The following is a 25,205-nucleotide window of genomic DNA, read 5'->3' on the forward strand; positions in this document are numbered from 1 at the left end:
TTCTTTTTGTTCTTTTAACTTTAGTTATGTTTGTTGATGTTTTTCCTTATAGCTCCGAGGTATAAAAATGTTATCCAATATTGCAGTTCCTTTTTTTTCTTTTGAGAAAACCTTTTTAAATTTTCTTTTCATAGATATATACATACACACACACTATATATATACACATACATATATATGTATATATATGTATGTATTTTTACTCAGTAAACCCTTGATTGATGACACATAAGGATAACTCTTCGTATTCTTTAGCCATTCTTTTTTTTTTTAAACCATTTTTAAAGACTTTACAGTATAATTAACATACAATGTTATATTAGTTTCAGGTGTACAATAGAGTGATTCAACAATTCTATACATACTCAGTGCTTGTCACTCTCAGTGTACTCTCAGTCCCTTTTACCTATTTCACCCATCCCCTTCCCTCTGGGACCCACCTGTTTGTTCTCTGTACTTATGAGTCTTTTTTGTTTTCTTTTTTTGTTTGTTCATTTGTTTAGTTTCTTAAATTCCACATGAGTGAGTGAAATCATATGGTATTTGTCTTTCTCCAACTGACTTATGTCACATCACATTATACCCTCTAGATCTGTCCATGTTGTTGCAAATGGCAAGATCTCATTCTTTTTTATGGCTGAATAATACTCCATTGTATATATGTACCACATCTGTATTGTATCCATTCATCTATCAGTGGACACTTTGGTTCCTTCCACACTTTGGTTATTGTAAATAATGCTGCAGTAAACACAGAGAGGTACGTGTATTTTTGAATTAGGATGTTTTTTTTTTTTTTTAATGTTTATTTTTGAGACAGAGAGGGACAGAGCATCAACGGGGGAGGGTCAGAGAGAGGGAGACACAGAATCTGAAGCAGGTTCCAAGCTCTGAGCTGTCAGCACCGAGCCCGACGCGGGGCTCAAACTCACAGACTGTGAGATCGTGACCTGAGCCGAGGTCGGATGGTCAACCGACTGAGCCACCCAGGTGCCCTGCATTAGGTTTTGTAAATATTATTTGGGTAAATAGTAGTGGAATTACTGGGTCATGTGGTAATTCTATTTTCAATTTTTTGAGGAACCTCCATACTGTCTTCCATAGTGGGTGCGCCATTTCGCATTCCCCCCGGTGGTACACAAGGATTCCTTTTTCTCCGCATCCTCACCAACACTTGTTTCTTGTGGTTTTGATCTTAGCTCTTCTGACAGGTGTGAGGTGATATCTCAGTGTGGTTTTGATTTGCATTTCCTTGATGGTGAGTGATGTGGAGCATCTTTTCATGTGTCTGTTGGTCATCTGTGTGTCTTCATTGGAGAACTGTCTGTTCATGTCTTCTGCCCATTTTTCAATGGAATTATTGGTGGGTTTTTTGGTGTTGTGTAAATTCCTTATATTTTTTGGATACTAACCCTTTATTGAATGTCATTTGCAAATATCTTCTCCCATTCAGTAGGTTATCTTTTGATTTTGTTGATTATTTCTTTTGCTGTGCAGGAGCTTTTTACTGTGATGTCGTGCCAGTAGTTCATACTTGCCTTTGTTTCCCTTGCCTCAGGAGACATCTCTAGAAAAGCGTTGCTATGACTGATGTCAGAGAAATGAATGCCTGTGCGCTCTTCTAAGATTTTTATGGTTTCAAGTCTCACGTTTAGGTCTTTAATCCATTTTGAGTTTATTTTTGTGTATGATGTAAGAAAGTGGTCCAGGTTCATTCTTTTGCATGTGGCTTCCAGTTTTCCCAGCGCCATTTCTTGGAGACTTTCTCCCGTCGTATATTCTTGCCTTCTTTGCTGAAGATTGAGTGATCCTATAATCATGGGTTTATTTCTGGGCTCTCTATTCTATTTTCTCTTGACCTGTGTGTCTGTTTTTGTGCCAGTATGATAGAGTTTGATTACTGTAGCTTTGAAGTATTTCTTGAAACCTGAGATTGTATGTGATACCCCTGGATTTCTTCTTTCTCAAGATTGCTGTGCCATTTGGGATCTTTTGTGGTTCCGTATGAATTTTAGGATTATTTGTTCTACTTCTGTGAAAAATGCTATTGGTGTTTGATAGGGATTGCATTAAGTGTGTAGATTACTTTGGGTAGTATGGCCACTTTAACAATATTTATTCTCCTGAGAAAACCATTTTTATCATTATTACCACCCAGCTTATTTGTGCTGGATTTTTTTTTTTTAATTTTTTTTTTACGTTTATTTTTTTTTTTTAATTTTTTTTTTTAACATTTATTTATGTGCTGGATTTTGTAGCAAATGGCCAGATTGTCTAAAGAACATCTGCATAACATTTCTTTCATGTTTCAAGAGGTGAAAATAACTGTAAAAATTAACTACAAAGATACACAAAATGACACAGAAAATCCTTGTCTGATATTTTATCCCACCTGCGGCATTTATATATTTGAAAAGTAGAATTCATGAACTAAAAATTACTGTCCTGTTGAGTTTAATGGAAGATTTAGCCTGATTACAAGATTAACACCAGTATCACTGATTTGATATTTACCAAAATTGATGTTTTTTTTCTCTTCCTCCCAGCTTTATTGAGGTATAATTGACATGTAGCATTAAGTTTAAGGTGTACAGTCTATTCATATGATACACTTACATATTGCAAAATGATTACCCCTGTAATCACCTCTTATTGCATCACATAATTGCCGTTCTTTTATCAGTGAGAATCGTATTTTTCAATAAATTAAAATCAATGTGATACCCACACAAGCTGGAATGCTCTTTGGTGAACAAGGACCTGACATCCAAACAAGAAGTCTGTTAAGTCCCACACTGTAAAAGTGTGATCTTTTTCAAACTGAATCCATTCCTTGCATTGAAGATGTGAAACTCAGCCCCATTCCTCTTTATGAGTGGGTTTATGATCTTGCCATTTCATACTGAACATCTAGATTTCCAAAAACAGTTGACCCTTAAACTGTGCCCGTCCACTTATACATGGGTTTTTTTCAATAAATATAGTACAGTACCGTAAATGTATTTTCCTTACGATTTTTTTTTTTTTTGAGAGAGAGAGAGTGAGAGCAGAGGAGGAGCAAAGAGAGAATCCCAAGGAGGTTCCACGCTCAGCGTGGAGCCCAACACAGGGCTCGATCCCATGAACTGTGAGATCATGACCTGAGCCAGAATCAAGAGTCTGATGCTCATCCAGCTGGGCCACCCCGGTGCCCCCTTATGATTTTCTTTTTTTTTTCTTAAAAATTTTTTTTAATGTTTATTTATTTTTGAGAGAGAGAGGCAGAGTGCAAATGGGGGAGAGACAGAGAGAAAGGGAAACACAGAATCCTAAGCAGGCTTCAGGCTCTGAGCTGTCAGCACAGAGCCTGATGTGGGGCTCGAACTCACGGACCGTGAGTCTGTGACCTGAGCCCAAGTCGGATGCCCAACTGGCTGAGCCACCCAAGCACCCCTCCCCTTATGATTTTCTTAATGACATTTTTTTCTCTAGCTTTCTTTGTTATAACAATGCAGTGTATAATTCATATAACATACAAAGCATGTGTCAGCTGACTGTCTATTGGTAAGTCTTCCAGCTACTAGTAGTAGCTATTAGAAAAAAAATTTTTTTGGGGGCGCCTGGGTGGCTCAGTCGGTTAAGCATCCGACTTCGGCTCAGGTCACAATCTCACGGTCCGTGAGTTCGAGCCCCACGTTGGGCTCTGGGCTCATGGCTCAGAGCCTGGAGCCTGCTTCCGATTCTGTGTCTCCCTCTCTCTCTGCCCCTCCCCCATTCGTGCTCTGTCTCTCTCTGTCTCAAAAATTAAAAAAAAAAAAAAAAAAAAAAAAAGTTAAAAAAAAATTTTTTTTTAATGTTCATTTATTTTTGAGACAGAGGGAGACAGAGCGCAAGTGGGGATGGGGCAGAGAGAGAAGGAGACACAGAATCCGAAGCAGGCTCCAGGTTCTGAGCTGTCAGCACAGAGCCCGACACGGGGCTCGAACCCATGAACCATGAGATCACGACCTGAGCCGAAGTCGGACGCTTAACTGACTGAGCCACCCAGGCGCTCCTGGTAGTAGCTATTAGTAGTTACATTTTGGGGGAGTCAAGTTATAGATGGATTTTTGACTGTGCAGGAAGTGGTGAGGGGTGGGCAGCACCCCTAAGCCTTGGTTTCTAGAGTCTACCGTCCTTCCCATTGCTTAAAGTCTTGGAGCTTTCTTCATCAGCTGAGCTGTATCCAGCCTCATCTTCACTCGTAATGTTGCTTAATTTGCTAAGCTTGACATTTTGGTCCTTGTTTTCAAAATTCAGTTTATTCCATATTTAAGTAGGCTGGGATTTGTCCCTTCTTTTTTGTCTTGCTGAGGTGTCTTCCTTTCTCTTGTTCAGTCGGTTTCACTGGATTCACAACTGCTAGGTTGTAATAGCTAGAGAAGGCGATTCTGATCTCTGCCAGAGTGTTAGTTGGGGCTCATACTTGAGCCATAGCTGTGTGAGGACTCAGGGTAGCCCCCCTTGTATGCACAGCTTCGTTTCCCTGGTCTCGCTTACCTGCGTCAGCCGCAATCCAGAAGCAGATGATCCTTCTTCTGACTTACCGTCAGGTCAGTAGCAGCTGAACGCTGGTCCCGGTGCCTACGCACTCACCTCCCTTCCTCTCCTTGTGTAGGCACTGTGTCATCTCGCATCCTCAGAAGGGTGAATACAGGACAATAAGAGAGAGAGAGAGAGAGAGGGACCACATTTATATAACTTTTATTACAATATATTCTGATTGTTCTACTGTATTAATCTCTTAGAGGGGCTAATCAACAAAGTAAACTATCATAAATAGGTGTGTATGGGAAAAAGCGTGGCGTATGTAGAGTTGGTTACTATCCATGGTTTCAGGCATCCACAGGCTCATGGAACGTACCTGCCGTGGACGAAAGGGAGCTTTACTGTCCTTGCCAACAGGGCAGCAACACTGAGAACAGAATCTTGGGCGACTGCGGCTACTTCCTGTTTTTGTTTTTCAGCTATTTCCTCTTCTCGCTGCTGTTGTCATTTCCAACCTCTGCCTTTTCCGTCCTCTGGCTAAAGCTTTTTGTGCATCCACTGCTATTTCTGCCTCAAGAGACATACACTAGGAGTCTGGCTTAAACTTTTGCTGACTTTTCTTGGTTTTTCTGTTTTCTTCTTTCTGTCTTGATGTTTCCTCCTGTGCTGCTCCGGCTCCTACCCGTGTCTTGGTCCTCAGCAGGGGCTAGATCTGATCTGCAGTGTTCTTTCCTGCTTCCGGATCATGGTTCTTCCTCTCTGACTTCTCTTTCTGTTCCTGGAACAAGATATTTCCACTCCCCACTTCTACTATGATGATGCCTTTAATGACCTTAGATCTTGAGTGACTTCTGCCTCTTGATGACCTTCTTCTTTCTTTGCATTTGTATCTGTCCTCACCATTTTCATATGAATTTAGTCACTCCCTTCCTCTTTGAGAAGAATGGTCTTTGTCATTATGTTCCTCAAATCTGTGTTTCTTAGAGGATTTTTTTTTTTTTTTTTTAGTTTCACATCTTACTATTTTGCTGTCCGAGTCTGCCGCATCTTCGGTTTCTTCATGCGTTAGCCTACCCTTTGCTTCGGCTCTGGCTCCTGCACTTTCTTCTTACGTTATCTGACTTTTATTTTCTTTCCCTCTTGATCATGATCTTGAATGATGATATTTTGAGGTTCTAGGAGAAACAGATACATCTGACTCCTCTTTTTTGATCTTTATCTGGGGATATCTTTCCTGGAGCTATTCGATCTCATTCCATGTTACTAGCCTATGTGAGAACCCCATTGTTATGGACTAAGTTGTGTCCCCCCCAGGTTTATATGTTGAGGCCCTAACCCTCCGTGTGACTATATTTAGAAATGGTGCTTTTACAGACATTATGGTTAGATGAGATCATAAGGGTGAGGCTCTGACCCCAACAGTTGGCATTGTTCTTATAAGAAGAGGAAGAGACACCTTCCATGTGCACCAAGGAAAGTTCCTTCAGAGACACAGTGAGACGGTGGCTCTTTGTGAGCCAGGAGGGGAGCCCTCATCGGGAACCAGTCCTGCCAGACCTTGATCTGGGACACTGGCCTCCAACACTGAGAAAATAAATTTCTCTTTAAGCCACACAGCCTGTGGTGTTTTGTTATGGCAGCCCCAGGCGACTAATACGCCAATCTTCCTGTCATTAACCCTCTTTAATAAAAACGGCGGCCGAGAAATATGGTCTGTCTTTGTTTCTGGGCATCCTACTCCAGAGTCCCGGCTGCTGGGGCAGCACTTATGACAATACCAGCCACCCAGAAGCTGCCCATAGACCGACTAAATCCGCTCCCGTGAGAGACGTGAGTGGCACAAAAGGAACCTGCCATTGCTTTTTTTAGTTTGCTTTTTACATTTAGTTCTGTAAAACCTGTAAGGTACTCTTATGTCTGTACTGAGACAGGTCACTACCTTTAATTTTCCCCCGAAGGACAGCCGTGTCTCCTGGCACTGTTAACTAGTGAATGTTTTCCCCACCAATTTAAAATACCACGTTTGTCAAAAATTGTGTATTCTTGACATGAGAGGCCCCATGCGCGATGAAGGGTCCCCACACCTTGCAGGGCAGGGAAGAGGGGCGCGCATGGGTAATAGAGGCAGAGGGAGAGGGAGAGGATTCGGTGGCGCCAACCCCTAGAGGCCGCGTGAACGCGGCGCCGGTTGCGGGAGCTCGTCTTGGAGGCAGGCTGGCCACAGCAGGAGGCAGGGACACTCAGACTGCTGTGGCTTTCATGGTTTTGGCCTTCCTAGAACATCTAAAAATATTACACACAAAATCAACTTTTTACTCTAATTTTCTCAAACTTCAAAACCCAGAGTGCCCAGGACGTGTCCCCGTGCTTCACTGGATTCCTCAACAGTGGCTTTATAGCGCAGCTTGTCTGAAACTCTTGGAGTTTAGAATTCAAGACCATGGTAGATTTTATCATGATTTGCTTTTGAACTTGGTCTGTTGAAGTTCACAGAAAGTGGAAAACTTGTTAGAGAATTCATTTTTGTTCAGAATTGGATAGAATTCTAGAGCCAGCATTGTTCAGCATTAAGTCAAAAGCCCACCTTTGCTTTTTATAGAAGGTGTTACTTTATTTAAGAGATAGATATGATGCATTTTAATCTACCTTTATCTTAGTTTATAGCAGATTTTGTATGAATTTTAGCTTCTTAACAAATTTCCAAAACTAGATTATGCCTTTGACAATAATGAAAATTATTTACCACTTCTTGGGGAGAAGGATGTATTTTCTTATACACTGGTATATGTTTCAGTATTTTATATTCTGTCCCATTTTTTAAATGTTTATTTTTGAGAGAGAGAGAGCGAGCATGAGCAGGTGAGGGACAGAGAGAGAGGGAGACCGAAGATCTGAAGCCGGCCCCATGCTGTCTGCACAGAGCCCAATATGGGGCTCGAACCCTCAAATCCTGAGATCATGACCTGAGCCAAAGTTAGGGACTTAGCCAACTGAGCCACCCAGATGCCCCTATATTCTGTCCCATTGATCCATACTTTTGTTTCTACCTTAGTTTTATACTATTTTAATGACCAAAGTTTTGCAGTGAATTTTTTAAATTTTATTTATTTTGAGAGAGAGAGAGAATGAGAACAAGTGGGGGAGGGTCAGAGAAAAGGAGAGACAGAATCCCAAGCAGGCTCTGCACTACTAGTGCAGAGCCCGACGCGGGGCTTGAACTCATGAACTGTTGAGATTATGACCTGAGTCGAGATCAAGAGTAAGATTAACTGACTGTGCCACCCAGGTGCCCCTGCAGTGAATTTTGATACCTAGTAGGACTAGTCATTCCTTATCATGGTTGTTTTTCTAAACATCTTGGCAGACTATTTTCACATTTTATTTTCTGTTAAGAACTTGAGACTGTTTCATTTTTTTTTTTTTAAGTCCTCCTGAGACCTTCCATGCTTCCAAGTTCATTTTTTTCCTTGAAAACTAAGGCCATATATATATATATGTATATATACACACAGGGACAAGAGAGGAAACACTAGCAAGAAACTTCTCGAAAGGAGCAAAGAATATGGATGTTTGGTAATTGACTTGGCAAGTCCAAGGACACCACATCCTGGGCCAGCAGTAGGAGCTGAAGGGCAAACTGCTACATGCTGCGGGTGCCTCACCCGGCCCAGAGCGGGCAGCATCGTGCTGGGTGTAGTGTGGAGGGGGCAGGAAAAGCTGTCTGAGAACAGTCAGATCCCTGAGTCCTTCCTTTCCCAGCTCCAGTTTTCCGGTTTGGGGGTCACCAGAGAGTTGCCGGCGCAAGTCAGGGCGGTGAAATGAATGTGTGCCTTGTGAATGTTGTATGCTAACTTCCTAGCCCTTTCCCGCCACTCAGCTCCCGAGTTTCAGGTAGCCAGTCTTACAGCCTTTAGGCTGGAGATTGTCACATTTCTCTGGGAAATCTGATCAATCTAAGGGGACAGAATAAGAAAGCCTAAGTGGATGAAGGGGAGGCTCCCCAACAAGTAGCTATGATTGCAGAACTGCCAATCGGCCTTTTATTCTTAGGAAAGAAAAACAAAGGTAATCAGTGATCTGAGGAAAGCCTCTAACATGGAAGATAGAGACTAAAACCGACAAACTCTAAAAGGCAACGTAAAGTAAATAGAGCCCATACAAACAAAGGAGAACAGTTAAATGAGCAAACCCCTGTCTTGAAGCCACAGGGAAATTAAACAAATAAAAACAGGCTGCTAAATCAACAAGAAACACAGAACAAAATGATCTCTTAGAAATTAAAGATCTGAGCGAAAACTGGAAGAGAAAAGATAAGAGCATAAGAGGTCCAGCACCTCAGGAGAAGCAGCCCCAAAAAGGAAGATCAGGAACATGGAAGCGGGGAAATTCTCAGCCAAATTACTTGATACAATTTTCCCAACCTGAAGGTCTTGAGTTGCTGGATTGTAAGGGCTCACTGAGTGCCTAGCACCTGGATAGAAAACACGCCCTAATTCAAGAATGTTATCCTTGCTGGGAAATATTCAGCCTCTGATAAAAATGTAGTGCCGTTACGAAATTAGCATACGTGTTTTTTGGCACACATGTATGCATTTCTGTTGGGGATGTACCTAGGGTAGAATTGCTGCTGTAATAGATAATGATGTCAAGTAGTTGTCCAAAGTGGTTAGAAACAGGATTTCCATTTATGTCACTCTATGCCCCGTCAGAAGCTGAAAATCACTCAAATGTCCCACCTGTAGGAGATGGATGAATATTTCTATGCGGTACTCTATGGCAGCGAATATGAACAACGAATTTTATGACACACAGCAACGTGGAGGAGCTCCCCAGCACTGTTGAATGAGAGAAGTCAGACAGAGTACTTGTTGTGTGACGCCATCTGTGTAAGTTCAAAGACAGGAGTCAGGATGGCGGCTACCTTTGGAGGGGCGTGAAGGGCGCGGCTAGAGCTGGTGATAGTCCACGCGGTATCCGGATGGTGGTCGGTTACGTGATATGTTCATTCTGAAAATTCACTAAGCCGTACTCCTCTCATCAGTACCCTTTCCTGTTAAGAAGTTAAAAACCTAAAGTTGTGAGCTTGTTAACAATTCGTGGAAAGGCGTTTTGAAGTTCATGTTCACTGAAACGAGCGGGACAGACCTATAGCAACACCGAAATAAGGAAATTTTGTTGTGGGTACAGGTGGAGGCTTGGGGAAAGGACACAGTACTGCAAGCAGTTGGTCTTTCAGTTCGTTATTTTTCTATGTAAAGTGGCATCTTCTAAAGGGGGAAAGAAAGCCCCACGTGTCTGCTGGTTGTATTGCTGTACTGAAAACAAGATTGACCTGGTCTAGACCGTGCCCTCTCAATTGGGATAGTAGGATGATTGCCTAATGCTGGTAGTTGTTTTGTTTATTCTGAAATTCATCATAAGGTAAACGGTATCACGACTGCCCCCCTTTACTTTCAAATGTGACATTGACGAAGATGTGAATGTGTTCTGATTTCTTTTCTTTTTCTGTTTCTCCTTGTTTCCTAGGTTTTTGTGGAGACCCTGGATAAGTGTTTTGAAAATGTTTGTGAGTTGGATTTGATCTTCCATATGGATAAGGTACCTTCTCTCCCTGAGCAGGGTTGCTAGAAAACTATCCATCTCTACACCTTCCTGTTCTTTCTTGTGGCTTTTTACTCTGGAGTAGTCCCAGAACATGTTTCATTTAATAACTTGAGTTTAATAATTTGGGGGGTATTTTGCTAAGATCTGCTATTAGTTTTAACACACAGGTGATTATTACCGGGCCTATGTCATTGTCCATCTTGACCTGGACAGCCTTCTTGGTATAGGGCAGTGATGTCACGGTGATGACTGGCTGATGGCCACACCAAAGGTGAGAGAAATTGCTTTGTGTGGCTTGTGAAATGAGTTCCCTAGGCATAATCCAGTGACACAGTGAAGCTTTGGAAGAATCATGACACAGGGTCTTTGACCTGGCTAGCAGAGTTTGTAATTTTCCCCAAGAGTAATAGAGTGACTCAGACATCAGTAACACAGTTTGAGGTCAGGTGATACTCAGTAGGGAAGCTGACTGTCAGGCAGAATTGAAGTACAAAGTACATGTTCTCAGACTTGTGCTGCCAGCATAATTTTGACATGGTCTGTGTCCTCATGTGCCAAATTCAAGGTGAGAGATAGCCAGCAAGGGGATAGGAACTGCCACATTTGTTTTATCCAGCGGGGCTCATGCCGTACCCAGTGCCGTTCACCTGGCGTATCTTAGTTGTGCTTGATCCTGGTTTCCTTCAGCGGGTTGTTGTCACTGTGATTCATGGCCCTTGGAGAGAGGGAATGATTTTTTATAAGACAGCTACTCAGTGCTAAGCCGTGATCCTTTATGAATTTATTTTTATCACAACGAAGTAGTTGTTTTCAGATCCCTCATCGCTGGCATTGCCATCTGGAGGCCTTTCGTGTCATTTTCCAGTAGGATCTTCAGTCTCTGTTCACTCTCCCGAGATTGTCGGATGACACTTTCCAGACAGATGTGGTGAGTGCGTTCTTAAGGTTGGATGCTGGAACGGAGTGAAGTTTTCTCTCTCAACATCTGGCTTGGCTCCACAGCTCCAGGGGAAGCCTGGTACAAGAGAGTCACAGAACCCCACTCTTGCTGTAGATACTTGACTCGGTGCTCCCTGATAGGCTCACGAGGCCCCCGGAGCTCATTGGTGCTTTGGACGTGGTCACTCTCCCTTTTCATGTGAAAGAATCTTAGACATCTCAGAGACCTCTTAGCCCCCTCTTTGCAAGCATTTAGAGCTGCTTTAAGCTTGTCAGTTGTTAAAGGTGCCGCTATGTTGTAATTTCTCTTAAGGAGAACCACAGTTCAGATCCATCTCCCATCTATACCAGTGGGTGTGGCTTTCAGAGGAAATCAAAAGTCATAAAAATGTTGTTCTTTCTCCTATGTCTTATCTTCAGATAGGTTCCATAAAGTAATTTGCTGCTGCTGCAGATTTCTTTTATAGTTGATAAAACTGTCTATTTTTAGTTGTTCACCTGACATCAGGAAACTGCTATCCCTGTTTCCTGAGATTTTGGAAAGTGCTGATGCAAGGGGTCAGCATCTCCCCCTCCTCCCTTGAAGAGTGTCTGAAGGTGTCTTCCAGCAGGTGACTTTCTTGTAGTGAGGTTTCAGGCTTGTCTTTGCCCTCAGGTAGAGCAGCTGCTAATTCAAGTTTATCTTCTGCATATAGGTGGAAATGGTCTTTTTACTCAAGTAGGCAAAGGACCTTGAACTCCATCCTTCGGAACTGAAGAAGTTTCTCTCTGCCTTAAGTCTCTTCACCCCTTCTTCCTGCCTTAAAGGAAAGTGTGTTTCATTCCATATGTAGAGCCACATCCACTTCCTGTCTCTACCCAGCATACACCGTGATCTCAGTGTCACCTCCTCTTTGAGGGGCCTTGATTTGTTCCTTCCCCTGTAATTCCAGTCTCACAGAGCACGGCTCTTCCCGCGTTTTAACTGTAGTCTCATCTCCACACACTTGCACTAAAGGTAAACATCTTGAGTGCGTGACTTATGCCCAGCCTCCCATTTCTACTTCATCTTTTCCCTTTCTGGAGCCCTGGGGCCTGCTTTTCACTCTTACCCAAAATTCACTGGTGATTTCCTGCTCTCATTTGCCAATATCACCTTCTGTCGTGTTCGTGCAGCATTTGAGGCTGTGGATCCTTCCATGGTGCACTGCTGGCTTAATCCTTTTCCACCTTTGTTTCTGTTACATAGAACCTTTCTGGCTTCTCTCTTACTCTCTTCCCACCTTCTGTCACTAACTTAGGTTTGTCATCTCTTCCCTCGCTCTTCTCACTCTCCTGTTTGGATCCTAGATTGTATCCACTTTTCAGTGTAAATTATCATCTGTCTGGGTAATTCCCAAACTTGTCATTTCTAATCCAGTGTGGCCTGAGTCCTGTCCCTGTCTTTCCCGCTACCAGATGGCACCTCTTCCTCAATTCATTCCAGCCGCTTCTTCCCCAGAGCCAGATGCGGCAAGCCGTTTCCTCTTCCAGCCTCCCTTTCCCAGTGCTGCCTCCATCCTCTGTCAAATACACTCCAAACCTCTCCTCCCTCTTCTTTGCCACCAGTAGCCAGTCGGTCACTAAAACCTGTTGCTTCTTCCTGTAGACTTCTTATATCTGTTCTCACCAGTTACTCACATTTGGCCCACTTGTCTTTATATCTCTCTCTAGACGTACATACTCTTCTTCTTGACCCATCCTGACTTCTCATCCCTAAGTACTTCAGCAGGTATCTCCTCAGAACAAGGAAATTGTCTTATGTAACCCGTTGTGCAGAGTTCCCTAATTAACATAATTAATTGGGCCGCCTGGGTGGCTCAGTTGGTTGAGTGTCCAACTCTTGATTTCAGCTCAGGTCGCAATCTCACGGTTCGTGTGTTCAAACCCTGTGTCGGGCTTTGCGCTGTCAGCACGGAGCCTGCTTGGGATTCTTTCTCTCCCTGTTCTCTCTCTGCCCCTGTCCTGCTCGTACTCCCCCCCTCAGAATAAATAAACATTAAAAAAAATAATTAACTACAATGTAATTAACATATTTAAAATTTAACACTAATAAATACTATTATTCAGTATACAGTTCATATTTAAGTTCTTCACTTGTCCCACTTAACATCCTTTATATTTTTCAGTCAGATTCTGACTGTAGGTCAAGTGCTATCTTTAAGTTATAGTGCCTCTTGATGTCAGTTATGCCTGACAAGTTTTCTAACCTTATTTCCTCTTCTTTCTTATTGATCCTGCACACTGAAATTACATATTTTTTCCTAAACCAGCCTTTAGACTAACTGCTCCCTTGAGCATAGACCATTTTTGGTCACCTTGACCTCCTAACCAGGCATTCACGGCTGTCCACAGTTGTCCCTTTTCTATCTTAGTCTTCCTTACCAGTACTTCTTGCGGGATACCCCTGCTGCAGCAGACTGGACCAGTCTTAGTCACGTTGTAATTCCTGCTCGAGCCTCGGCCCGAATTGCCTTTCACATCTTTTTGTAACTGAATCCAGCCTGTCATTCAGGCTCGGCTCGAATCCTACCACCCTAGTAAACTTGACCTCATCACCTTGCCCATCATGATCTCTCTGGGCCATTTATAGTGTTGTTTATGGCATTATGTGCCTTGGTTTATGTAAGTTTGTGCGTGTTCCCTACTTGATTAGACCATCCTTATCTTTGTGTTTGTCCTTGTCTCCCTCACTGAACCCAGCGTGGTACCTGTTGCTGAGTGAGGTGGTCTTCACGTGAGCGTCACCAAAGAGTTCCTAGGTAACTAGACTCGTGAGGCTGCTCATGCTTTAAACTGCCGCAGGCTGGGTGAAGTCTCATTTCACAGTCTCTGGGGGTAGTCTTCAATCCAGACCGTGCCATATGGAGCTTATCTTGCCAGGGGCGATTGGTTCCCCGTGGCATTCGGAGACCCCCAGCCCCAGCTCGGTGTCACGATTGAGTTAGGTATCGATGTTCATTGCGGTGAATTGAGTTTTGCTCAAAGAAAGCCATGTGGGCAGCCTAACGTTTTGATCTTCCAGTGCCTCACCACCGAAGCTGGATTGGGCTCTCAGTTGGGGCGCTCGGCGTTCGGTCATCAGAGTCACAATTCAGTGGCTATATCAAGGGAATTATCCATCCTTTTTATAGATTTCAGTTTGTAACGGGCAGTCTCAGCACAGTTGCAACATATGCTTTGGGGCGGGTCTGAGGCCAAGAAACCTCATAGTATGGAATTTAAAACTCTCTGCTAAGTGTAGGCTGCTGACATGGGAAAATGCTGAGGGCTGAAAATTGGAATGAACTGGTGAGCCCAACATGAAAGGATCATAAATGTAATAATGGACAGTGCTTATTAAATGGCCCTTCTGAGGACAGAGCTGTGATAACCCTCCACACCCTAGTGTGGCCCTCCACACCCTAGTGACGTTAAGGCCCTCCACACCCTAGTGACACTGAAGCTGGTATCCTGATTGCTAGTCCCCAGGAACGCAAGAAAGAGTAAGAGACACATATTTTGTGTGTTTTTAGTGATGAAGGAGTTGCGGTTTGGGCACAGAAGAAGAAGACATTCTGTTTGAGTTTTAGTGCTTGAGAACATGCCAGTTGGCGTGCCGACCATGCCTGGCTACCTGTTTCTTTCCGGATATGCCCAAGAGAGAAGAGGGGGGAGTGTAGGCCAGCCTTTTGTTTCATCGTATCCTGAGCCCTTCTCTGTTGATGCTTGATAAGAATTTTGTGGCAGAATGTTTTTCAGAAGCGCCGTGTCTTATCCTTTCAGAACAACGGACAGACTAGCAGTAATGATTTTTAAAATCTTTAACTTCACTATACTTTGTTTAAAACAAACAAAGAAAAGCTAAGACTGCGCCAAACTACACTTAACGTCTGCTGCAGTACACATTCTCACTTTCTTTACCCGAACTTGCACTGCCTTGGTGCGTGGTCTCATTGTCTGCCGCTTGAAATTACAGAGAGCCTTCTTCCTCTGTTTAATCATTCCTTATTAATGGTTAAGGGCATTTAGGAGGACAGTGTACACAAAACAGCAAAATCTGACCTTTAGAAGTATCTGTTTGTTATCCTGCCTTTTCAATAAAACCTAGTGTTTGTCAAGATTGTAGTCAGTAGCAAAGCTTATGACTAATTATATTACTTGGATATGTTACGGATAAAACAAATTGTGTATCACTTTGATTGTTGATTTGTAGGTGCCCTGAAAGGTTAGAATTGAGGCTCCATCCTTCTGTTCTTGCTGTTATCCTTTATGATGCAGGAGAGGATTGGACTACTCTTAAGATAAAACCCAGAATTTCTTGATCCCTAGTTGAGAGCCCTTTGCCAGGCTTGACGTTTGTATCAATCTAGGTAGAGGAGGTAATATAGAACCCCCAAATTCTAGTAGCTTCCGTAGCAACAGGGTTTATTTCTCATTCATGCCATGTGATCATTGTGGTGTCTCTGTTCACTGTAGTCACTTGGGTGTTCAGGCTGATGAAACCCTCCTCAACATGTACCTCCACCTGGGCATTTGTGTCTTGGCTCTTAAAGCGCCACACCCCACCGTGCTCCCACTTCATCGGTCACAGCAAGTCACATGCCTACACCTAAGTGGCTAGGGGAGTGCATTCCTACCATGTGCTCAGGATTAGGGGGAGCCTGAAATTGTTTTCAGAATTACTGATGACTACCACATTTTTTTCACTTATTTATTTATTTGGTTATTTATTTTAAGATTTTATTTTTACATAATCTCTACACCCAGCATGGGACTCCAGCTCATAACCCTGAGATCATGAGTCACACGCTCTCCCGGCTGAGCCAGACAGACACCCCTTTTCATTTATCTTTAAGAGGAAAAGCTGACATTGGCTTCAGGTTCGCTTTACAGGCAGGAACTTAGAAATTTCAGTGTCAGAAAAACAGAGGAATGCTTGTGTAAGAAGGAAGCATGGTTGAATCTTGGAAAAAGACCTCTCGTGTGGCAGCCTTTCAGTTTCTACTAGAATTTATGACATTTGGGGGTACCTGGGTGGCTCAGTCGGTGAAGTGACTGACTTCGGCTCAAGTCATGACCTCACGGTTCGTGAGTTTGAGCCCCACATTGGACTCTGTGCTGTTGGCATGGAGCCCTTTTCAGATCCTCTGTACTCCTCTCTCTCTGCCCCTCCCTGCTCGTTCTTAAAAGAAAAGAAAAGGAAAGAAAGAGGGATAAAGAAAGAGAGAAAGAAAGAAGGAAGGAAGGAAGGAAGGAAGGAAGGAAGGAAGGAAGGAAGGAAGGAAGGAAGAAAGAAAGAAAGAAAGAAAGAAAGAAAGAAAGAAAGAAAGAAAGAAAAAGAAAGACATTTATATCCCATACTTCTCACATGAAGTCAAGGTGACTAAGAAGTTAAAATTCCTTAACAGAATAAATTGTTTCCATTATCTGGGAGACAGGTACGTTCTTCCTTACAGAGACTTTCCACAAATCATCTCTCCTTACCTGGGCTCTGGGACCAAAAGTACTAATGTCTGTTGAGATTTTTTTTGGTCTTTTTTTCCCTCCAATGATTATCAGACAAATAATAAACGTTTATTAATAAGAAGGACACTGTATTAGATATGGAGATACAAAGACGGAAAAGACAAAAGCCCTACCTTCAAGAAGCTCATAGTCCCAGCTAGAAGGATGGGTCACATACAAACATTCCTTGGCCTTGGAGTAAGCCACATTTTTGGAAAAGATGCCGTAAGTTGAGTCTAATTTCTCAGTAGGCGTGGTATTCTATAAGGGAGCTCTCATCTTGCCCTATTCATAGAAGTGGTCACAGGCATTGCATTTAGTCACACATATATAGTATATCTGCATATTGTACATCTTAAAACTAAGGTGTATATAAATTATTGATCTAGAATAAGATAGTACCGAATTGCAACTTCTTTTATTTAATGATATGTGATCAGAGGTGGAGAAAGAAGAGTGAGACTTTGAAGAAATGGCTGTTTCTGAGGCTCAGCTCTGAAACGGAGGTGGGCGGGATAGATGGTGGCCCATCTGTGCTTTAGGCTGATCGTCCGGGGTTCTCGGTGTGGGAACAGGTTACACAGCCCAGTGAGTGCAGTGACCTGTGACCTGTGCTGACTTGTAATGACATGAATGAGGCTGGGCGAGTAGCACAGGTGTGATGGCCCAGAGTCAAATAATTGGGGGAAAACACCAGCAATTTGAGGTAGACAATCATGGCTAGCGGAGAGGAGCAGTGAAGGCTGTATAAAGTCAAGAGCAGCCATCAAGGGAAGGGAAATTCATGTCGATTGGCAGCTGCCAAGTGCCGGGCACTGTGGTGGGTACCTCACGCCCAGTAACCTTTCCTAAAGGAGGTGGTAATAGCCCCGTATGACAGATCAGCAAGCCGAGGCTCAGGCTGAAATGCCTGAAACATTAAAAACCCACGGTCTTTGCACTGAATCTCAGAATTTGAGAATTTTAAAGCATGAATAATATGATAGATAAGATAGGTAGAAATTTATAGAATTTGTCCATTTCTGTTTTCCAGAACCAGACTTCTAGGAGACAGAGCAGTGTAGGTAGTGAAGGTAAGGTGAAGGGTGGGGAGGAACCTGTGAACATTTAGGGGGGACTTGGAACCATGCGTGAACTCATCTCGAGTTAGAGAGGGTCTGCCGTTGGAGGCATTATTGACGTTCTGGGTAGTGCAGTTTTTCATTGAATTGCTGGTATTTAGCATCCCTGACTACCCTCTACCACATGCCAGCGGGGCCCCTGCCTGGCGCATGTGCAAACACCCTGCAGGGTGGGAGCAAAGTTCACAGGAATTAATGGCACCCAGGCTGTGGAGAGCCCTGTCCTCTTTGGTGCTGGGTCCAGTGAGCATTTCCCGGGGCCCTTCTCCCCAAGCAGTTTCCATACCTCTTCACTCTTAAAGTACTCTTTGTTCCTCGTCCCCGTGGCATCCATTCACCTGGTCTTTTATCCACCTTTCTGGCCATTCCGTCTGGCCTTTTGGGCTTCTTACCTCTTGTTTAAGCCCCCCCCCCCCCTTTTCTTTTAGACGCTCTCTTCTTAGGAAGTCTCACACAGTCGGGGCGCCTGAGTGACTCAGTCGATGAGGCGTCTGGCTCTTGGTTTCGGCTCAGGTCATGATCTCACGGTTTGCGAGTTCGAGCCCTCCGTTGGGCTCTGTGCTGACAGTGCGGAGCCTGCTTGACTCTCTCACTCCCTCTCCCTCTGCCCCTCCCCTGCTCGCACTCTCTTTCTTAAAATAAATACATTTTAAAAGAAGAAAAAAAAGGAAGTCCCACACAGTCATCTGTCTGCTCGTAATTTCTGAATTACCAACCAAACACACTTCGGTTTGAACTCAGTTGTATCCGAAACCGAATCTCATTTGTATCCAAAACCCTGCCTCTCCAAACTGACAATTCTGACTCTTTCTTCAAAGAAGTTAGTCTTTGAAACCTTTCTGACATTCCTTTCTCCACCCGTAGACTGAAATAGGTATATTTGTCTTGTGCCCCCCAGTGCCCCTCAGCTACTTTTGCCACTGCCCTTAACACAGTGTGTTGTGGGTTTTTGGAGGTTTTTTTGGTGTTTTTTGTTTTTGTTTTTATTTTTTTGTTTGTTTGTTTTTTTGCTTATGTACCCGGTTAAGAGCACAGACTCTACGGCCTATGTAGTTGGGCTTGAATCCTGGTTCTGCCACATAGGAATTGTATGACTTGTGCTTTAGGAACTTACATGTGGACAGGGAATCGTGATAGCACCTAGCTCATATGGTGGTTGTGAGCATTAAATACCTGGAAAATGCTTGGAATAGGGCCTGTACATAGTAAGTATTTCATTCTTTGTTTGCCACTTGCACACCCAATAATTTTATTAAGGTAGGGATCAGACTTTCTTGTTGACCACTGTGGATCTGATTGTAACACAGTACTTGGCACAGACTGACTACTCAGTTATTTTTGAATTCGTTTATCCATCCACTCTTCTAGGTGCTTGGGAAACAAAAAAGTTCTGTCTTCACGAACCTTGTACCTAGTAAGGGGAAACAAAGTGTACATCAGGTGATGATGAATGCAGGCAAGAAAATAAAGCTGGCTAAGGGTTGGGGAGATATGGCTTGATACTTTTATGTAGGGTGGTTAGGGAAGAAGGCATCTCTGATAAGATGGCATGTGAGCATAAACCTGAAAGAAATAAGGGAAGTGAGAAAGATGTGGCTTTCTGGATAAGAACATTCTAGGTAGATAGGATAGCAAGTACAAAGACCTGGAGGCCAATATGGCTGGATGGAAGTGTGGGACGTGGGAGGTACAGTTGATCCTTAAACAGCACAGTTTTGAACTGTGTGAGTCCACTTATATGCAAGGTGTTTTGTTTTTTAATAAATACAGTACCATACTATACATGTATTTTCCTTATGATTTTCTTTTTCTTTTTTTTTTTAAGTTTTTTTATTTATTTTGAGAGAAAGTAGCAAGTAGGGGAGGGGCAGAGAGAGAGAGAGAGGGAGACAGAGAATCCTGCATGCTTTGGCGCTATCAGCACTGAGCCTGACATAGGGCTTGATCTCATGAGCCATGAGATCATGAGGTGAAATCATGACCTGAGCTGAAGTCGGGAGTTGGACGCTTAACCAGTTGAGCCACCCAGGCTCACCCAGCCACCCAGGCATCTCTCCTTACGATTTTCTTAATGCTTTCTTTTTCTAGCTTACTTTTCATAAGAATACAGTATAGAGTACATGTAACATACAAAATGTGTTTTACTCGGCCATTTATGTTATCGATGAAGCTTCCAGTGAACAGTAGGAGTTGAGTTTGAGGAAAGTCAAAAGTTCCATGCAGATTTTCGACTGTGCAGGGGTACAGGGCAGGGTGGTCAGTGCCCTAAGTCCCAAATCATTGAAGGGGCATCTGTAATAGAAGTTGAGATAGGGGTGGGGAAGAGGTTCAGATAGGTCCTTATAGATCACTGTTACAGAAGAAATTAGTAAGGGTTACTGCCTCTGGGGAGGGGAACTAGGTAAGTGGAGGGACTAACTTTTGAGAAATGCTATACAGAAAAAGATGAATATGTGATTTCACTCATATGTGGAATTTAAGAAACAAACCAGATGAACATAGGGAAAGGGAGAAAATAAAAAGAGGGAGGTAGACAAACCATAAGAGATTCTTAAATCAGAGAACAAACTGAGGGGTGCTGGAGGGGTGCTGGGTGGGGGGGGGGATGGGCTAAATGGTTGATGGACATTAAGGAGGGCACTTGTTGGGATGAGCACTGGATGTTATATGTAAGTAATGAATCGCTAAATTCTGTTCGTGAAACCATTATTACACTACATGTTAACTAACCGATTTAAATGAAATTTTTAAAAAATAATAATAGGGGCGCCTGGGTGGCTCAGTCGGTTGAGCGTCCGACTTCGGCTCAGGTCACGATCTCCCCGTCCGTGAGTTCGAGCCCCGCGTCGGGCTCTGTGCTGACAGCTCAGAGCCTGGAGCCTGCTTCGGATTCTGTGTCTCCCTCTGTCTCTCTGCCCCTCCCCTGTTCATGCTCTGTCTCTCTCTGTCTCAAAAACAAATAAAACATTAAAAAAAAAATTTTTTTTTAAATAATAATAATAAACAAGAAAATAAATGTTATATACCATGTACATACATTGCCTGCCTGTCATCCTGGGTCTTTAGGGCCACTGCACCGAAGGGTACAGGCAGTTCTCTCTCTACACAGCTTTATTGCCTAGCACGGTAAACATTAAGTGCTCTCTGCTGTTCTAAGGCAAAGTCTGAGCTTAAAGCCAGATAAATTGATAGATGGTCTGCAAATTAGCCCCTTCACTCTAACCTGGGAACTATGATTAATGGCCAGAGCACACGTGGGGAGGGCCAAGGGAGTGGTGTACAGAGTTAGGGTAATGGCCCAGAGTGTGCCTTAGGGTACATTTATGAGTCTGAAAGCAGATGGGTCTGTGAGCTTGGGAAAAAACAATACATTTAATTCTCAGTCGTTGTGAAATCTCTGTGGCCTTATCTGTTTATGAGCTCCAGAATTAAGGTTCACATTCTGTGGAGAACAAATGTTGAACCTGTTTGTGACGTCAGCCAGGTCTGTACCCTGGTACCTTGAGACATTTTCAGCAGCTATGGCAGAGGCATGCTTGGGCCCACCCCCGCTGGTTTAAGTACCGAGACCGCTGAAGAACACAGTCATCCTGTCAAAGCCAGGAGCTGAGCACTTGCCTTTTGTTGGCCCAGTCATGACACAAGTGCGGCCATTTAGATTTTCAGAATCCACATACCTGAATTCGCCCTGTACATATCATGTGTAATGCTGGTTATGGAAGCCTCTGGAAGGTTCTCTGCCGACTGGGCCTGACCCCTTGGGCCTTAAGACTGCTGTTGCTTTTCCTGCCTACCGAGTGAGAATGATGGGTCTACCCCCCACATCTCAGCCCCCGGGCACCCCGCTGCCTTTTCCCGTATGCGCGCCCCCTTGAGCACGCGTATGCTCTGATCTAGGTGGGCGACACATCTGCATTTCATTCTGACCTAGCTCAAGGCTGTTTCCTGGAATGTGTGACCCCACTTCACCTGGGTGACCTGCCACCACGCCAGTCCATTCATTTTCTCCCCTTGGGTCCACCCCTTTCCCACCTGCCCTTCATTCGCTAACCTCTGCACCTGATGTCTTCTCAACTTCCCCAGCCTGCCATCGACATCGACTTTCTTCAAGGCCTGCAGTCTCAGGGATGTGGGCTTTACCTTTGAGCCCTAAGGGTTCACCAGCTGGTGTCAGCTCTTCTTCGAGTATTTTCTTCAGGTCTGCTTCTCCCTTCCCTTCCCTCCCTTCCCCGCCCCGCCCCTCCCCTCCCCTCCCCTGAATCCAGGTAACTAACATATCAGCGCTAGGCGGCTACAGCAGCTGTATCTTGCCTTTTCCCAGCCTCCCTCACTGGTCCCATCTTCCATAGAAAACATTTCTCCCATTTGCCCTTTAGTCAACATTCTTCCCTTTTGCTTCCAAAGATCTCTGGATCGTGGACCTTCATGGCCCTTAGGCTTTCTCTGCTTTGGGACACCAACCCCACAGGCCCATCAGATGCATCCTCCAGACATACTGTGCCTGGGCCCACACCACTCCCCTTCACCCCCAGCACCCTGGCCCCCGTCCCCCTGTCAAGGTTCCCAGACCTCCAGGCCCAGTCCAAGTCTTACAGTCGGTGAAATTTTCTCTGAACTCCAGTGTTGTGGTTCTCCAAGTTATTTGTCTTGCTCTTGCTCTAAAGTTTTTAGTCCTAATTGTTTCCACTATATTGAAAACTGTTGGAATGGTGTCAGTTTGTAATGTTTTGTTGGTTTTCTGAGCAGCACAGGGCCCTCAAATATAGCTGATTGGTTGACATGTAATAAATGTGTATCCTAATTCTGCACGTGTGGTTTTTTAAAATTTCCAAAGTACTTTTCAGATATAATATCTGATTATTAGCACACATAGAGACCTCTTCTTATAAATGAGATTTTAATTAGACCTTGACTTTTAAGGTGTATGACCTGTGCATGCTCGCGAGTTTCAAAGTGAGACTCGCTCAACTTTGCCGTTGCTCCCTTGGCAGATGGGTAACCTTTTCGTGGGCGCACGAGAAGCTTTGTGTTCCTTGAGTGCGGTTCTGCTTTGTAGACTTCTGGATTCCAGTTGTGTGGCTTAGGCCACCCTCTTGAAGACTCTTCAAGTCTCCAAGACTCTTGTGCCTCACTGTCTTCAGTTGTAAAATGGGGGTGATCCCATATTTCATTGATTCTTAGACTCCCATTTGGGGTAATATTTGTGATTTTAACATCTCAGGTCAAGAGTTGTCTTACATCACTGGCATTTCATAGTTTAATTGGCAACATTTTTCTCTTCTAGTGGTACATAAAATAACGATGTGTTTTATAATCAGTGGAGTCTTGGCCTTGATGAAGTAAAGTAACATCCGCCATTCGTGGTTATTTTGAGGACTGGAGTTAGTAATTGCCCAGCTCAATAAATGGTGACCTTGTCTTTATTTTTACTTTTCCCCCACTGTTCTCTCTGCCTCCAGCACTACTCCCTTAAATCCATCCTTTACACACCTCCCTAATGACATTAAAAATGTGTTTTGACTGTTCGCTTCCCTTGTTTGAATTATTCAGTGGCTCTGTATCCTACACAGCAGTGATTCTTAAAGAAAAGGAGGACACGCCTCACTCTCCTGCTGTCCTCAGAGCCCGCATGAATGCCAAAATGTGTGATTGAGGGAGCGTGTCATACAAATGAATTCTCGAGAGCGTAGAAGGAACTGGGGACCACGGCCAAGTGGCTGGCGCCGAGGCCCCTTCATGTTGTTTACAAGGACCTCTGACATCTGTCCCACCCTGCGTTACTAGCCTCACCTCTTGCCATTTTCTGCCTTGAACTTTGTGCTGAAGCAATACTGAGCTATTTATTTATGGGGTATTATGGCTTCATCCGTTTTTGAGCCAGCATGTAAAGAGCCGGAGAGGGTGGAGCGGGGTCCGTGGCCCTCTCGTGACCAGTGCTGTAGAAGGGACGGGAACTTGCAGATGTACCTCATCTCCTTGGGAACAGGTTTGGGGATCCAAGCAGGGCATTGGGATTTTTTTTTCTTGATGGTCAGATAAATCGTGCTTCCCTTACCTGACTGCCTGCCAATTGGTCAGATCAGGAAGAGTGATAGAATCCCAGGTAGAGGGCAGGGATTTTTTTTCTTTGTTCCTTCAGCGGGCATAGGTAGGACCAGGTGATGGAAATGGTTCCAAGCACACTGCAGCTCAAAAAAACTAAGAAGGTTCTGACGGTTCCTTCTGCTCCACGGTAGACTGGGCGGCTTAAGAGCAGCAGTGAGCTCTCTCTCCACTTAGGTGAAGGATCTGTTCCGTCTCAAGAGCTGAAGAATAAATTCTTGCATCAGGAAGGAGGTTGGACAAGGTGACTTTGATTATAATTACTCCATTAACTAGTATTCATCAAGTGCTTACTTACATTTCAGGCACACAGTAGCCAGGTGCTTTAAATATAACGTCTCATTTCCTGTGTTACCTTATTTTGTCTTTAGAATAGGCCTGTCAAGTGAGAACTCTAGTTCTCCCCATTTTGCAGATGAAAAAACTGAGTTTAGAGGTAGAAAAGCTCTGTTTCTCTAAGGTCGCACGATCCTAGTAAGCAGAGACAGAATTCGGACCCTGGATTTGCTGACTGCAGAGCACACACTCCCCCCACACTGCCCTCAGTGTCCTCTTCTGAGCTAGTGCCCTCAGTGTGAAAAGAGATGTATCTGGGTCATGTTCTGTTAGCAGATAACCAGTCAGAGAGAGGATAAAAGTCAAGCGGACAAGGCCCGGACCGTTTTCTTTACCCAGTACCGTGCTTCGCATATGGGACCAGTATTGCAGAATACGGGAAATAGGCAGGAAATGAAGGAGAGTGAAACAGACGAGTAAGAAAAAGTCCTACTGGGACATCTTTTTAAAATCTATGTCACAGAGCACTCTGACTCATAATAGGAATTCTTTGGAAATTAAAAAAAGGGGAAGAAGGAATAACATGCAACGAGTCTGCTTTGCTGCAAAGAGTGTGAAACATGCAGCCAGCGGGCGCAGAATCCTTTTCTTCAAGAGCTGTCGGCAGGGCTTGGGGGGTAGTTCGTGAGTTGTTGGCTTTGAGCCACATTCCCTCTGCCCAGATGCCTTCTCCTCCGTTTACTGGTTCAAGACCCAACCTCCTCCAAACTGCCACAGCATTTTGTACTTGGGTCATAGTACTTTCACAGTCTTCCTTTAATCAATAGTTAATTTTGTACATGTTTTATCTTCCTTATTGGATTCTAAGCCCTTTGAGGACAGGGTTCACATCTTATCTTCATTTCCTTCTTCCAGCTCTTACCATTCTGTGATGTTAAGCATATTTGAAAACAGATGTTGTCACAGGTCACATTCTTCTGGTGAAAATGAGTGACTGCCTTGAACCTAAAGCAGCATCTTGTATATAGTGGATACGGTGGGCTCACACACACATATTTAGCTTATATGGATTCAACTCTAACCATATGGAAAAAAGAGGATGAAAATTCTCTTTTATTTTTATTTTTTATTTTTGTTGTTATTTTTTTTAAG

The 25,205-nt window shown here is 43.7% G+C and overlaps 1 protein-coding gene across 3 annotated transcripts in view; it reads left to right on the forward strand.

The window, feature by feature from the left end:
- Positions 1-25,205, forward strand: part of LOC122467559 (AP-3 complex subunit sigma-2) — a 58,907-nt gene that overhangs the window by 13,654 nt on the left and 20,048 nt on the right. For 2 of the 3 annotated variants that reach the window (XR_006293014.1, XM_043553940.1), the window contains exon 4: positions 10,033-10,104. The exons of the other annotated variant lie outside the window; for it this stretch is intronic. Coding sequence is in view for 1 of the 2 variants with exons in the window: in XM_043553940.1 (XP_043409875.1) it covers positions 10,033-10,104 (72 nt within the window). In the remaining variant the exon portion in view is untranslated. The remainder of the gene's footprint in view (positions 1-10,032; positions 10,105-25,205) is intronic. 3 annotated transcript variants of the gene reach the window in all.

Source organism: Prionailurus bengalensis, chromosome B3 (genome assembly GCF_016509475.1).
Source record: "Prionailurus bengalensis isolate Pbe53 chromosome B3, Fcat_Pben_1.1_paternal_pri, whole genome shotgun sequence".
In the NCBI taxonomy this organism is placed as follows: Eukaryota; Metazoa; Chordata; class Mammalia; order Carnivora; family Felidae; genus Prionailurus; species Prionailurus bengalensis.